Source organism: Limanda limanda, chromosome 9 (assembly GCF_963576545.1).
Source record: "Limanda limanda chromosome 9, fLimLim1.1, whole genome shotgun sequence".
NCBI lineage: Eukaryota > Metazoa > Chordata > Actinopteri > Pleuronectiformes > Pleuronectidae > Limanda > Limanda limanda.
Genome location: NC_083644.1, coordinates 29,100,471 through 29,115,968, shown reverse-complemented (window position 1 = coordinate 29,115,968; position 15,498 = coordinate 29,100,471). Strand labels below are relative to the sequence as shown.

Genomic DNA, 15,498 nt, shown 5'->3' with positions numbered 1-15,498 from the left:
ACCCCAGGTGCTCTCTCCTCTGCCTTCTCTTTCGCCCACACACCCACTGGTAGGGGTGGTGGTACGGGTTTACCCATCTCCCGCAAATGGAGTTTTTCTCTCCACCCGCTTCCACTATTTACCCCAATGTCCTTTGAATTTCATGCTGTGGCAGTTACTCATCCGGTACAATTAACTTTTGTTGTTCTCTACCTTCCACCAGGTTCTTATGGAGATTTTTTGGAGGAATTAGACGTCCTCCTGTCAAACTTCCCAGAAAATAGCCCTGCACTTATGCTTCTGGGTGACTTTAACATCCAGATAGAGAAGTCATCTGACCTATTACTTTTCCTATCCTTTTTTGCTCTCTCCCTCAGTCCTGATAGAATGCACTTATTGTAAGTCGCTTTGGATAAAAGCATCAGTAAAATGAAATGTAATGTACTGTAGGTTTGATAAGCCCACTTTCAACCCCCAACTGTTCTGACTTCAAACAACCCCTTTCACCCCCTGCCACCTCCTCACCTCTCCCAACCGACCCCCCAACTGCCTTGAGGATCTGATAAGAGGATCCTCATCGCCGGGTCTTTCACAGACAGAAGATCAGGAAGGCACCAGGCCCAGAAGGTGTGTCGCCCTCCTGCCTGAAAGTCTGTGCTGACCAGCTGGCCCCCATCTTTACGCAGATCTTCAACCGATCACTGGAGCTGTGTGAAGTCCACTCCTACTTCCAACACTCCACCATCATCCCATTCCCCAAGAAATGCCTACCAGGCAAACAGGTCGGTTGATGATGCAGTCAGCATGGGACTGCACTACTTGCTGCAACACCTCGACTCCCCAGTGACACACGCAAGGGTTCTGTTTGTGGACTTCAGCTCGGTGTTCAACACCATTATCCCGGAAATACTTCTCCCAAACTCTCCCAGCTCTTAGTGCCAGCCTCCACCTGTCAGTGGATCACTAACTTCCTAACAGACAGGAGGTAGCAGGTAAGGCTAGGGAAAATCACATCCAGCACCCGGACCATCAGCTCCGGCGCCCCCCAGGGATGTGTGCACTCCCCACTGCCCATCGCGCTGGTTACCTGCGGTACCTGGAACTCGGAGGCGACGAAGGAAACGAGGGTCGCGAGCAGGCGTCCTGGTCAGGCTGAGGAAACGTAAGAACCGGCCTCCTCTACCAAGCATTCATCTGGCTAATGTTCAGTCCCTGGATAACAAGCTGGACGAACTTCGTAGCAGGATGGCTTTTCAACGGGACATTCAGTTTTGTAACGTGTTGGTTTTCACGGAGACTTGGCTCGACTCATCGATCCCGCACTCCGCCATTGTTCCCGAGGGGGTCTCCATTCACCGCCAGGACCGGACAACAAACTCGGGGAAGAGCAAGGGAGGAGGTGTCTGCTGCATGGTCAACAATCTGTGGTGCTCGGATGTGAGAACTATTTCTTCGGGCTGTTCTCCGGACCTGGAGCACCTCATTATCAGATGCCGACCTTATTACATCCCGAGGGAGTTTACATCGGTCATCATAACAGCTGTATACATTCCACCACACGCCGACATCAACCAGGCCCTGGACGGAGGACAGAGACATCACGGCCCGAGGCTGCGTTTATTGTGGCCGGAGATTTTAACAACGCCAAGATGAGGAATGTCCTGCCGAGATACAACCAGCACATCAGCTGTCTGACGCACGGAGCTAACACGCTGGACCATGTTTACACTCCCTTCCGGGGTGCGTAAAAGGCCCTCGCCCGCCCCCCATTTCGGCAAATCGGATCACGTTTCAGTTCTGCTGCTGCCTTCCTATAGCAATGGCAATTTTTTACAGGTGTTGCATTTCACTAGGTGTTGCTACAGGCAAGATAAAGTCTTTGAAAGAACATTTTGTTACTACAAGAATTACAGCAGATGTTTTTTTTTATCACGACTCATCTCACACTGGTTAACATGTTTCCCAATTTCCCCTCACTTTTCCTTCAATGTCTCTCCCTCTTAGGCATGCCCAGCTTCATTAAGTCACCGGACGATCAGACAGGTATATCAGGAGGAGTGGCATCGTTCGTATGCCAGGCAGTGGGTGAGACAAAACCTCGCATTACCTGGATGAAGAAGGGGAAGAAAGTCAGCTCTCAGCGCTTTGAGGTATGAATCCACAGTGTCTCACTCCTTCACTACTCATTTGTATTTGTCTAAGAGAGTGAAAGGGTGGCTCTCATTTCATATTTTCAGTTACAGCGTCAACTGTATCAACTGTCCTTGTCAGGTGGATGTAAGTGCAGCAGTTGGGCTGAGATGTAGGGTGCCTCAATATGTGCCACCATGCACATAATCATTACAACAACTTTCCTCCCATTTTTCTTCTGCAGACACAAATCAAGGTAGTTGCAGTATTCTGTTGATAACATCTGAGACTCAGCAATTCAGTGGGTGTGGACAATCAGAGTGACTATGTTTGCAAGCTAACACGGTATAGAGAGAAACTGTGTTAACTCTGAGTCACTAAAACATGATATAGTGACTTATCTGTGAACTGAGTCGTTTTATTTTTCTTACTTTTTTATAGTTTGAAGGTGTGAGGTGGTAAGGCTCGTGGATGCCCCCCTTACCTTAGTTTACTCGCTTAGTTTCTTTCAGTCTGTTGATGCCTTTGTAATCATGATAATGCCATTAAATCCCACAGAAGGGTAACAATCGAGCAACAGTAAGATATTGCTATTTGATATAACTTCAGACTGCACCAAATGCATAAAAAATTAGTTTTAAAGTATTTATTAGTGTCTATTTCTGGCAAGGTGGACAAAAAGTAAGAAATTCCATATCTGTTAACAATATATTAGACCTAATAACACATCTTTAATTATCTCCTTCTGTAAGCTTATGTAAGAGCTTCTTCAGTTTGGAGCACCCCCACCTCCCAAGCCAAGAAACCTCCTGAAATTATAAATCTATATTCAGAACATTTGTGTGAAGCTCTTCCTATAGAGAGTTTTTGCTTTCTGTTCATGTTTCTATGAAGCCAACATTGCTTTATTAGTTTTTGTTAAGTCTAATGCGATTGTACATTTGTGCAGGTGAGAAATGTCACAATTATTTTCAAGATTAAATAATAATGATGGGTGAAAGTAGATTCAAGTTTTTTGATCTCACCCAGCTGCATGCATCCCTGAACAAACCCGTTAAAACACCTTTAGGGTGAGGCACATTTTTATTTATTTATTGTCATTTATTTAAATGTTGATAAATCTTTAAAAATCACAAAAGTTTGCTTTGTTTTGTCCACATTAATCAAAAGTAAACAGTTGACAGTTAACAAGTTGCTCATAATAATGATGAGTAAAATGTCTCAAAATGTCATGTGCGCACAAAATCTAAGCTGTTTTCTTCATAGCAAAACACTTATTAGGTATCTGAGTGAATATGGCCATGTGTTTTGTTAAGTAGACTTGCTCTTTTTTTTTTAACCTAGCGTCAGCCAACAACAAAAATGTTTGGAATTTGGTAGGTATCATTTGTCCTTGCCCGGTGCAAATGACATCAATAACTTGCCTAGTTTGGTGATGGAAAAGTTCAGGTAGATCTATTGGAACAATAATCAAATGAACCTTTGTTTAGGAAGTAAAGTTGCAAATGTTATCATGCCAGAGTTACAGAGAGGCTGATGGAAATTGTGCAGCCTGTTTGCTGTATTGCGGTATTATTAAAGTCAATAAGCCAACAGGAGTGTTGTACAAAGGAACATTTTAATATTAGTGGTCTCATTCATGGGCAAGTGCAGAATCTTTGTGCGTTGTAAGCTGACCAGAATCCAGACATTTTTGCATTCAGGTGTATTAATGCAAACTGACATGCTTAATAAATTTAATTTGTAAGAACCTACCTACAGCAGTGGTCCCCAACCTTTTTTGCGCTACGGACCGGTTGGATGTCAGACAATATTTTCACGGACTGGCCTTTAAGGTGTGGCTACGGAGCCTCACTACGGAGGCCCTCTGGTATGGCGACGATTTTTTTTTTATTTAACAAAATTAACGAATTGTTAATACGCGGCCTCAAATTAATTATTGCGTGGTAAGTTACCAGCAAGACGGAGACGAACGGATACCAAAGCTCCATCACGCAAACGCTGCGCTTCTGTGCGCTTTGGAGAGTTTTTTTTGTTATTTAAAATAAAAAATGAATTCTTTGGGGTTGGGGACCACTCACCTACAGGACTGTGAATCAGCAGAAAGGCTCATTAGCTGCTAGCCAAACCAAATTACTTAAATTGAAGTGACTCGTCATGAGTCCTATATATAAATGGAGACACTTGGTTCCTGTCCAAGTGAGTTACAGGAATTATCTTCCACCTGCCTGCTCAGCATAACTCAAACTGATGGCTACCCTGTGTACGCACTGAATTGGAGGGTAGGAGAGGTGGGGGTATACTGACTCCCAGGGTAACAGTCCAGCTTTCTTTAACTTATTTATATATATATATATATACTTTGCCAGCTTTTAAAGAAGCAGTAATTAAACCTTTACTTAAAAAATGGCTTCTCTTGACCATGATGTTTAAGCTCTTTATACGCATATAACCTTAACTACATTTCTTAAATCTCTGGAAAAGACGTCGCTAATCGTTAATGTGATTATTTGCACAGAACTCAGTTTGAAGACATTGAATAAGGTTTTAGAATCCATCTGATAACTGAAAGTTACTATTGACCTTCTCATGGCCTCAGACAATGGACTTGTCTCGACACTCATCCTGTTAAATCTTGGTGCGCCATTTGATACCATAGATCACAAGATTCTGTTAAAGAGACTGGAAATACATGTAGGGAATAAATGAACAGCACTCGGCTGGTTTATGTTGTACATATCTTATAGATTCCTATTTGTTAATTTTAACAATGGCCCGATACTTTTACTTTTTGTATGCTTCCTTTAAGCAATATTATCAGAGAGCACTATATTTTCATTGTTACACAGATGACATCCAGCTGTATTTATCTATTAAGCCTGATGAATCGTATCACTGAGTTTTCTTTGACCAGGAAATTTCATTTCACCCACATAAAATGCAAGTCTCTAGGACAGCCTTCATCCACCTACACAATATCATACAAGATACAAGATACATTTATTAATCCCACACATGCACAGACACACTACATGCAAATGGGGGAAATTTGTCCTCTGCTTTTGACCTATCTGGTGAACACAGCAGGACACACAGAGCAGTGGGCAGTCATGCACGGCACCCAGGGAGCAGATGCTGGGGGAGTAAGGTGCCTTGCTCAAGGGGACATAGGCAGTGGGGTAGGGAGAGTCCTCTTGGACTTTTTGAACGGATCGAGGCGTTGAAGGTATGTCTTTGTTGTCACTCCATGTAGTCGAACCAGAGACCTTCCAGTCTGATGTCTTCCCAATTTTCTGCCCATAGTCCAATCTGCCACTAGTCCATCGCCTCTCCATTACCAGCAAGACCAGTATCTGATCCTCTGTGTGAGGAAGAACAGGAGAACCACTGCCGGAGCCCTTCAAAATGACCTCCAGTAGGCTACTGGTGCGCATGATTCTGACCAAACCGTCAGTAACAGACTCCATGAGGGTGGCATGAGGGCCCAACGTCATGTAACAGGACCTGTGCTCACAGCCCAGCATCCTGCAGCTTTATTGGCATTCACCAGAAAGCACCAGGCCTTGGCAGGTCTGCAACTGATGCTTTCTGGCAAATGGCAGTAAAGTTGGTGTTCTCCTCACATATGAGAGAAGGTTCATACTGAGCGCATGTGACAGGTGGGAAAGAGTCGGGAGATACCGCGGTGAACGTTATGCTACCTGTAAAATCATCAAGCATGACCATGTCGGCCGTGGGTCGGTTATGGTCTGGGGAGGCATATCCTTGGAGGGTCGCACAGACATTCATGTCATAGCCAACAGTACCGTGACTGTTGTTAGGCACCAGCCTCATGTGACCAGAGTGTCTAGGCAGTACCTGGATGACGAAGGCCCTCACATTCTCCTGACCTAAATCGAATTGAACCCCTATGGGACGTTATGTATCAGTGCATTAAACGCTGCCAAGTACCACTTCAAACTGTCCAGGAGCGCGCTAAGGAGGAGATCCCCCAGGACACAAGTAGGACCATGCCTAGACGTTGTCAGGGGTGGATACAGGCACGCAGAGGCCATACTAAGTCACATTCTGAAGTTGGATCTGCCTGTGATTTCAATTTTTTACTGTTTTTTACTTCAGTGTGGTTTTGAATCCTACTCTCAATGGGCTAATGATTTTGGTTTCCATGGACTGTTAAGTCATTTTGTTCTGAACAAATTATACAATGTACCTCGGAAAAGATTTTCAACTTGAATATTTTTTTTGTTGGAGATTGTTAAATAATTTTGTACAGATGGATAAAGGTATGGATTTCTTTCTGTGCCTTAATTTGACATATGAACCCGTCATGTTCTTTTTACATAATGCAATGAGAGATCCTTAGATTGTCCGTGCAGTTGGCCTCTGCAAAAAGCTGCTTAGCACTTTTCCAGATTGCTAAGTGTCCCACAAGGTGGATATCAAGGCAGGCCATGATAACAATAGTCATGGAGCAGTGTTTCTTTTGTGAAGCCAGTCCTTCACATTTTTCAGCTCCTTTGTCCTGAAAGTTAAGGATGTTGATACTGCATTAACATGAGCCATCGAGACCAAAACCCTAAAAAACCTGGATGAAAAATAAAAGGACCCACTGACACAAGAACTACTTGATATGGCCTGTGCTCTTGATCCACGGTTCAAGTTGTGATGCAGCAGTGTGGACAATGTGGCACATATCCAAGTCGGACTTACTTCTACGATGGCGAAGAATGCAACTTCAGGTACAGTAAGTAATTATTATGATTTCATACAGACACATAATTTATTGTAAATTAATTAAATTATGTGTATTTAAATGTGTTGCTGTTTAATTTCTGAATATTGATGTTACATGTTGTTATAGTGTAGCCATCTTAACAAATATGTCTGTTGACAGTGAAGACGACCCCTTAGTCTGGTTGCGGGACAACAAGAGCCAATATCCAAAGTTGCCGGTGTTGTTGAGGAAATGGTTCTGCATTGGTGCTACAAGCTCTACCTCGGAAAGGGTGTTCAGTGGAATATTGTAACGTGTCTTTGTTTCTCACTGAAGCCTCAAAATGTTGAAACAGTTGTCTTTTTAGCAAGATTCTTAAGCAGCTGGTTGAAATAAATGGACTATGTTTGTTTCCTTTCTGTTGTCAAAAGTTGATATGCCAGTCCTGAATCAGGCACAGTCATATTGTTAGTTGTTTCATTTTGCAGGTGATTGAGCGCAATAAATATTTATAGGCTTTTGTTAGAATCATGTTCTGAACTATAAGCAACAAAATCCTAATTCTAATTTTTCCAGAACCATGCAGCGCCAAATCAGACTTTACTTGCTTTTTGCAATTTCGAGTTCACACCTTGAATTACATACTCTTTCTTCATGTCTGAGATCTTTACAATGGCTATATAATCTGCTCATGTCATTCTGCTTATTTGGGATGTTTCTCCTCTTGGTTAAGTGTTACTAAGACTGATGTCTCAGGCTTCCCTGTGTAAAGGTTTGACAGACCCCCTACCAGGACAGAAGTGCAGCTCTGTAACTCCTTCATTAGAGCAAAAATGCACTCCTCGCTAGTCAGTTGGTTGGGTCAAACACACACACACACACTGCAACAGAACGGACGTATAAAGCCCTGTCTTTATGCCCCAAGCACCTCTTAAGCCCCTTACATACCCGATATCCACTCAAGCTTGTCACTGTCTACCAGGGCCTTCAGCTGTTGAGGGTCAGGACACTAGTCATTTCCAGTATTATGTTCGTACCTTCTACTTTCACCATGGATTTGCTCACCACACTTTGACACTACTGAGATCTGATAACTTGGAAATCAAGTAAATAGGAAGCAACAGCAGTCAGGTTATATGCCAGCTTGTAACACTCCAAAAAAAAAAAATATATATATTTAAAGCTTCACATTTCGAGTAATAATAATAATACATTTTATTCGTAGGTGCCTTTCAGAACACTCAAGGTCAGGTTACGCAGCACACATATGGATGAAGAAGGGGAATAGAGTCACATCATAATAAACAGTGCATCAAATACATCAATAAAATAAATGAAAGGAAATGAACAGTGAATAAAAAATGGAAGACAATCAAGAGTAAGTATTATGTAATTAGATTAGTTGATACAATAAACTATAAAAAAAAGTATTTTTAATTGATGTTAATTGATGCCCCACACAAGTGACAACATTTGCAATGAAGTGTTTGGGTTTTGAATTTCAGATGATGCAGTTGTCCTTTTCCTGTCCAGCAACCCTTTTTTAACAACAAAACATGCATTATATAGCACTGGTCAATATTAAACCAGTGTTCAGGTGCTTTTTCAAATAAAAGATGAGTGGGTCCAGGGGCATGTCAATTTCTAAGATTTTATCCATTTTTTCCTTTATGTCTTTCCAGAACGTCTGTATTTTATGGGCAGTCCGGGAAAATATGTTCTCCCACCATACAACAGTGTATATATCTATATGGCCTGCAAATGCCCCCCAATGACACCGACACTGCCTCACATCAAGAACGATGTTTCTGTGTGCAGTTTGCATAGTTGAGTCTGCGTGTGTTTACGGTAGTCTGGCCTCCTCCCACAGTCCAAAGATTTGCAGATTGGGGTGAATTGGAACTAAATTCTCCAGAGATTAGATCGTTTATCTCTCTATGTTTTCCCTGCGATACAATAGCAACCTGTCCAGACTGTACCCTATCTTTTACACAATGTCAGCTGGGATTGGCTCCAGGTCCCCCTGCGACCCTCAAAGGATAAGCGGTATAGATAATGGATAATAGGAAATATGCATATAAGACACATGTTTCCATAAAAGTGAAAGAATGATTTAGTGTAGTGGTTTACTATTTCTTTCTGCTGATCAGTCTTCTACAACATATGTTTCTCATAATCCCTGAACCACCTTAGGTTGATGATTCATCTTGACAGAAGGATTTGAGGATACAAAGATTTTGCCTATCACTTTTATAGGAAGTTTGTTAAGTGACTTTCAGTGTGCCTCTCATTAAGGCCCCTAAAAGACACAAATCAACAACAGAAAAGCCTTTAAAACACCCCACACCATGGGATTTATTAACATCAAATGACAACGCACGCAATCTTAAAATCCCAGGGTGAGGCCCAGCATTCACCAGAGTGGAAGCCTCCATTCTGATCCTGACACGGGAGTTTTTAAAGAACCTGAATTCACTGGCCAGGTACACCTCATACATGTGGAGCTAGAGGGGAGACAAGAGAAAAAAACAGGGACACAGAACAGGAACACATACAGCCGCAACAATAGGTACCCAGACCTGATGTACATTTTCACATATTTATGAATTGATGTATGGTGAAAAATATATGGTTGGATACCTTCTTAGAATCTTCAATTTATTTGTTGTGCAAACTGCAGTGGTTGCGACATAAAAATATGGGAAGTAAAGTCCAAGAATATTTTTGACTGAAGACCGATTTATGGAGAGATAGTATTGGTTTTGCTGCTGCCTTTGACTCAGGCTAGTTGTTTACCAATTCCTGATGAAACTCACTCTCACTTTTTTTCTCTTACACCTTTTTTTTCTGAGGAAGTTCCTTGAAACTTGTGTCACGAGCATGCAATCCATTAAATACTTGTCCCATATGGTTCTGCAGGATGGGAGAAAAGCAGACATGTCGCAGATAAGCTGTTTAATCATTCTTTGTTGTTGTCTCACCAGGTCATTGAGTTCGATGATGGTTCGGGTTCTGTGCTGCGTATCCAGCCTTTGAGGACCCACCGTGATGAGGCCATCTATGAATGCACAGCTACCAATAGTGTTGGAGAGATCAACACCAGTGCCAAGCTCACTGTGTTAGAGGGTAAGATTCTGTCTGCTTTACTCCTTGTCTCACTTTTTGTCCAAATGTTGCCTCTACTGGTGCTCACCTCTTTGAACTAAAGGGTTTTCATGGTTTTGTAACTCAAATTCACCCTCATAATAGAGCTTGTCCTCATGTGTGCTTTGGACATTCAGTTCAGTTACAGTGCTGCACTGAGTTATGGTTTTTGAAGATACAGGATTTGAAAAATGATGATCGGGATTCTTTTGTGACATTTCACACTACTTTGCTACATCAATCTGTCTGCTTTTAAAAAAAATAGTGCAATCACTATTAAAAATAATGAAATAAAGTTAGACTTAATTTAAGTACTTTTTGTGACATGTATCACTACATTCCTCCATCACTGTACTTTATAAAAAATAGATAAAAAACAAAGTTGAAATCTGAAACCAAAAATAACACATACAGATACTTTGCAAGAAAGATGGGCAAGTCACTATGTTATCAACTGTATTAGTGGCTGCAATGATACTGTTTTGCACAGCACATCTTTTCAAAATAGGGTTGAAGGCTTGATAATACCACTCTTAAGTCAGGTTCAATGTTGAGCCTAGACAGTGGTGATTTTGGCCTGAAATGTCTGGTGGGGCAATTTTGTATGACGCCATGTCACCGTCACAAAAATAGAGGTAGCTGATTATTATAAGCAGTAGGCCTATATAGACCAGTAAGATATACTATGGGCTGCATCATGTCGGTTCATGTCGGGTCAATAACTCTGTACGGTCCTGTTAGCCTCGCTATTATTCCTAGTATCATGCCTGCGGGCTAGCGGAGCTAGGCTAACCAGCCAGGTACAGAGACTACTATCATCACTACTAACATATAAATACGGGAGACCAGAGTCGGCGTCAGAACCAATCTAATGGGGGGGCATAGGCTCACAGCGGAGGGGCATAAATTCCCATTCAATTGACCAACACACAAAACACACTAACCTCCAATCTCAAAACATGAGTGCACGTAAGACAGTCTCTCTCTCTCTCTCTCACACACACACACACGCATCGGCGAAACCACACACTGAGTAGCCTACTGTGCGCATCAGAGCATCGCCGAAACCACAAGTGACAAGCCTACGAATAATTAAGTAGGTAATGTTACTGTACAACTATCACCATTGCATCAATAAATATATGATCACAGTCAATGCAGCCATGTTTCTAATAGCGCCTACACAAACACGCCCGCCCCGATCTCAAAACAAAACGTGCGCACACACAAGTTCTCAATTCAATTCAATTAAATTCAAAGAAGCTTTATTAGCATGAATGTTTTTTAACACTATTGCCAAAGCTGATTCAACACATACATATTACATAAACATGCAGAAGGACAAAATAAAATGAACAGAGTTGATTAAAAATAAAAGAGAATCAACAAATCAACAAAAGAACATTCCAAAAATAACAACAAACATACAGTTAGTTTGGCATTCTGTGGCCTTACTGGCTGTCCCTCAGGTTCTCTCTCTCTTTCTCTCTCTCTCAGCATTACGTACGTCACGTGGAATCCCAAACACTACACAATTAGGAGAAACCGCCAATTCCCAGGCCTATACAGTATACAAAGAATAACCTCAGTATGAGTACAGCATATTTAGCATATTGTTAAAAAAGCCAAGGCTGGCATACGTAAATTAAACATATGACTTACCATCAGAAGAGTTGAAGGAGGCGAGTGTTGGCACTGAACCTCCTCAAGACAGTGTCTTTCCACTCAGTTGTACATGTTCCCGTAAGGTCTTTTTCAAACGCCAGCTGAACCAACTGGGCCTTTCGTTTGTGCAGCATTGTGCGTCTGTGGTCCGAAAAAACGTTTCGTAGAGTCGAGAATGAGTTCTCGCACATTGCTGTGGAGGCACCGTAAGTTAATGCGTGCTTGAAAGCAGTCAGTACACTGGGCATTGCCAGTTTATTCTGATTGCAGATTGGGAAATACCTGACACCTGTGCTGGGGAGGAGCTTGAGCTCCCCCTTCCCCTGTGGCAATGTCCTGATGCATGCACTGCACACTGGACCTGATTAAAACAAAATAATTAAACATGCAAATTATAATGTGGCAAAGCAAACAACTCAGATTCAGTAGTGCATGTGCTGATCATTCTTGCTGCAGGTCTTATAACACAAACAGACTTAAACTTGTTGGAACACAAACATAACATAAAAGTCAATCGACATTTCAGCATTTTACTATCAGTGCTGTGTAGTGACGATGCAGACTCTCTGAAAATAATGATGGCAAAATCCAGAGGCACTCTGCTCGTAACAAACAGCCATTGCACAGGCCATGGGAAAAAAAACAAGAGAATGGGATGCTTGTCGGCACCGCAACGTATGCAAATTGGACGTATCTACGTGGCGTCATTATGCAATTTAGCGAATTTGTGCTTCAGAAAAGCCAATAGCTACTTCTGGTAAGATTTTTTTGGCAACACTGCAGATGCAGTCTCTATGGGTTGTGGTTGTGTGACTGATCTAAAGGGAGTGCTTTAGTGTAGGACTGCAGCTGTGCCTCCTGGTCCCAACTCTGGGTTATATCACCTGTATGACTCTGGTAAGACATCTCTTCTGTAACAACTGGAGCTACTTCGTATTGGACCTCATGTCTTTATTAATTATTTTGTATTCATTTTAAACAATAGTGAAGGCTGCACACAATGAGACTTTCTTCTGTTCCTGTAGACAATGTGCAAGATATGGCACTCAACTATTTCAATTACTTTTCTTTTTATCATTATTATGATTATTTGTTGTTATTTTTTTTATTGTTATATATATATTAAACCATGTCACTGATTCTTCAATATTACAACATCATAATATGTACTTTGCAGACAGAGTGATGTTTCACACTCATTGGAGTAGTCATTGTTTTTGTATGGGACACTTCAATAATAGCATCAAGTGCTCAGGGAGGACTGATTCTGACACTAGGACAGTTTTAGAGTCACTCACATGTAATAATTAGATCACCTGACCTCTGAGAAATGAAAACTCCCATTAATAGTGGGGTGCACCTCTTTAGGGGTTGCAGGCAAGCACATTACAGGAGCTATGCTTTGTTGCTAAGCTATTTAAAGATGAAGTGAGGTCATCGCTGCCCTTGCAAGCTATCTTACTCTTGGCTAGACAACAAACATTGGAACTTACCCACAATAAAAGACTAGTCCTTTTACACCACGTGTAACAGATTGTATTGTAGCCTTGCCACCAATATGAACATTTATTGGGTCTTTATCTGTGTGGCTGTGTAGTCGTCATTACTTTATAAATATTAATCTTGCTTTTAATGAATAGTTTTTCATGATATGGATAATGTTCAAGGCTAAATCACCCTCATTTTGTAGAAAATCCAAGATTTCAAAGACACTGCTGCTTTATTTTTGTTAACCGTGACATTTCAGAGCTTGTTGTTAGTATATGCCATCAAGAAATGAGCAAGCAAGTGAATCCTTGTAAAGTACATCAAAGTGATCCTCTAGAATGTATTTATCTCAAAAGTGTGTGTAATTCAATCCTCCAGATAGTAAAAATAATTTTTTAATGACAACTTTCACTCCAGTCTAGGGTTACCAAATTCTTGAAATGGAAATAAGGAACACACATACGCGCGCACACACACACACGTATATAAAATACGTCTTATCTTCTTGACATTGTCAGGTCAGGGAAGACTAATAGTTGTTTTAAAATGAACATCAAATCTCAAACTAGAATTAGATCAGTTTTGTATTTTTAAGAAAAACAAGAGGAATAAAGAAGGAATTTGAATACAGAATTAACAGGTCATCCTTAAAGTGCAAAACAACACAGCAACACAATTTTTTTTTATTCATTTAATTTAACTTTATTTTATATTTTTCTGCAAATAAAAGGATATAAAAACATAAGTCGCTATCTCTGGTATGAACTCATTTAAGAATGTGCAACAGTGCAAATCATGCAGATACAGATAAAAGAATGTCAATAATTAGTGCAAAACTTTGATTTTAAATAGAAAAAAGACTAGTGTCGAAGTATTACGGGCTAATTTAATTTTCTCACAGTCCGAGAGAAGAAGCTGCCTTGTAGCTCAGAAAGAGTTGAGAAAGAAAAACTGATTTGACATGAAAAGCCCACAGTGGCCACCAGATCCCTGCAGAGTGCAATAACAACATTAGACTGCTTAACATCTTCAGTGGAGTTTATCAGCCATGAATGAAAACGTTTTAATTTACAGAGCAGTTGACCATTAATGGGGAATCATCGAGCCAGTGTGGTGCCATGTCTGCCACAAATTCAAAAGCCACCAGACAGTGCTGAATGCCGGAATAAATGTGAGGGAATACAATGCAGTGTTGTTAAACTCAAACCTACCTTTTTCTTTTGTTTTCCTGACTAAGTGCAGGCTATTATGTTACAGATGGGATTACATAAATGGCGAGCATAATATAACACATGGCCTCATGTTCACAGACTGACAATATATTATGAAACACTAGACAAAGCAGCTCTCAAATCCCTCAGGGAATCCACAGCTCTCTCACGACCTTGGCCACAGAGGTGATAGTACTCACAGGTCATTAAAGGAATACCTCAGGTTTTCCTTACCATCTACTTGTTTGAATGTAAATGGTTTTGGTAAATGGTTTTGTATTTATATATCGCTTTTCTAGTCTTGATGACGACTCAAAGTGCTTACAGTACAGTTTTACATTCACACAGTGCATCTATTCGCAGCACTTTGTTTTTCTATGGGGGGCCATTCAGGATTTAGCATCTTGCCCAAGGACACGTCGGCATGCATATGGTCAGACTGGGGATCGAACTGCCGACCTTCAGGTCCACTCTACCCCTCAGCCACAGCCGCCCTAGTTTCTATAATGGATTTTTGCCTGTAACTGAAAATACACTGCCAGCAGAAGGCAAGCTCACTGGTTTCTGTCTTTGGGATGAGGGAGGGGCGCTACTGAAACGCATTCTGACACTAACGTGGAGACGAAATAAAATTGACTGAAATTAATTCTTCTTAGTTGTCTCTGACTAAGGTGCTGTTTCAGTGTATGACAGCCCTCAGCAGCCTTCATTGTCACATACAAACTAGAAAGTGAGACAAAGAAACATGACTTATTTTGAATCATATTAATTCACTGCATGAGCCCTAATGTGACAATTTGCCAAATTTAGGATGTAACATTATTTCTATCTAGACAACTTTAAAACAGAAAACCGGTGTAACCCACATGGATACCAGACCCATATATATCATTTAGAGAGAGTTTACCGCGCCCCACCACAAGGTGGCGCGTTAGCCCTGCCTCCATGGTCACGACCACACAGCGTGTCCTCTACCTGAGACTCACTCGAGACATTGACGAGAGAGCTGCCCGTGCAGTGAGCTGACCAACCTGGGAAAGAGCTTTGTGCGTTTGTACGAGAGAGAGAGAGAGAGCAGAGCTGCTTCAGCCGTGTAGGCCTAAGCCTCTGTTGGACTCCGATTGTTTTTTTGATAGATTGATCTGAATTCTGAACCCTTGGTGGTTC

At 41.4% G+C, this 15,498-nt stretch overlaps 1 protein-coding gene across 6 annotated transcripts in view; it reads left to right on the top strand.

Annotated features, from left to right (window-relative positions):
* Nucleotides 1–1,985: 1,985 nt before the first annotated feature.
* The window catches only part of ptprfa (protein tyrosine phosphatase receptor type Fa), a 151,839-nt gene continuing 138,326 nt past the window's right edge, over nucleotides 1,986–15,498 (top strand). For all 6 annotated transcript variants that reach the window (XM_061078475.1, XM_061078473.1, XM_061078474.1 and 3 more), the window contains exons 1-2: nucleotides 1,986–2,129; nucleotides 9,808–9,949. In XM_061078475.1, the coding sequence (XP_060934458.1) occupies nucleotides 1,986–2,129; nucleotides 9,808–9,949 (286 nt within the window). The remainder of the gene's footprint in view (nucleotides 2,130–9,807; nucleotides 9,950–15,498) is intronic.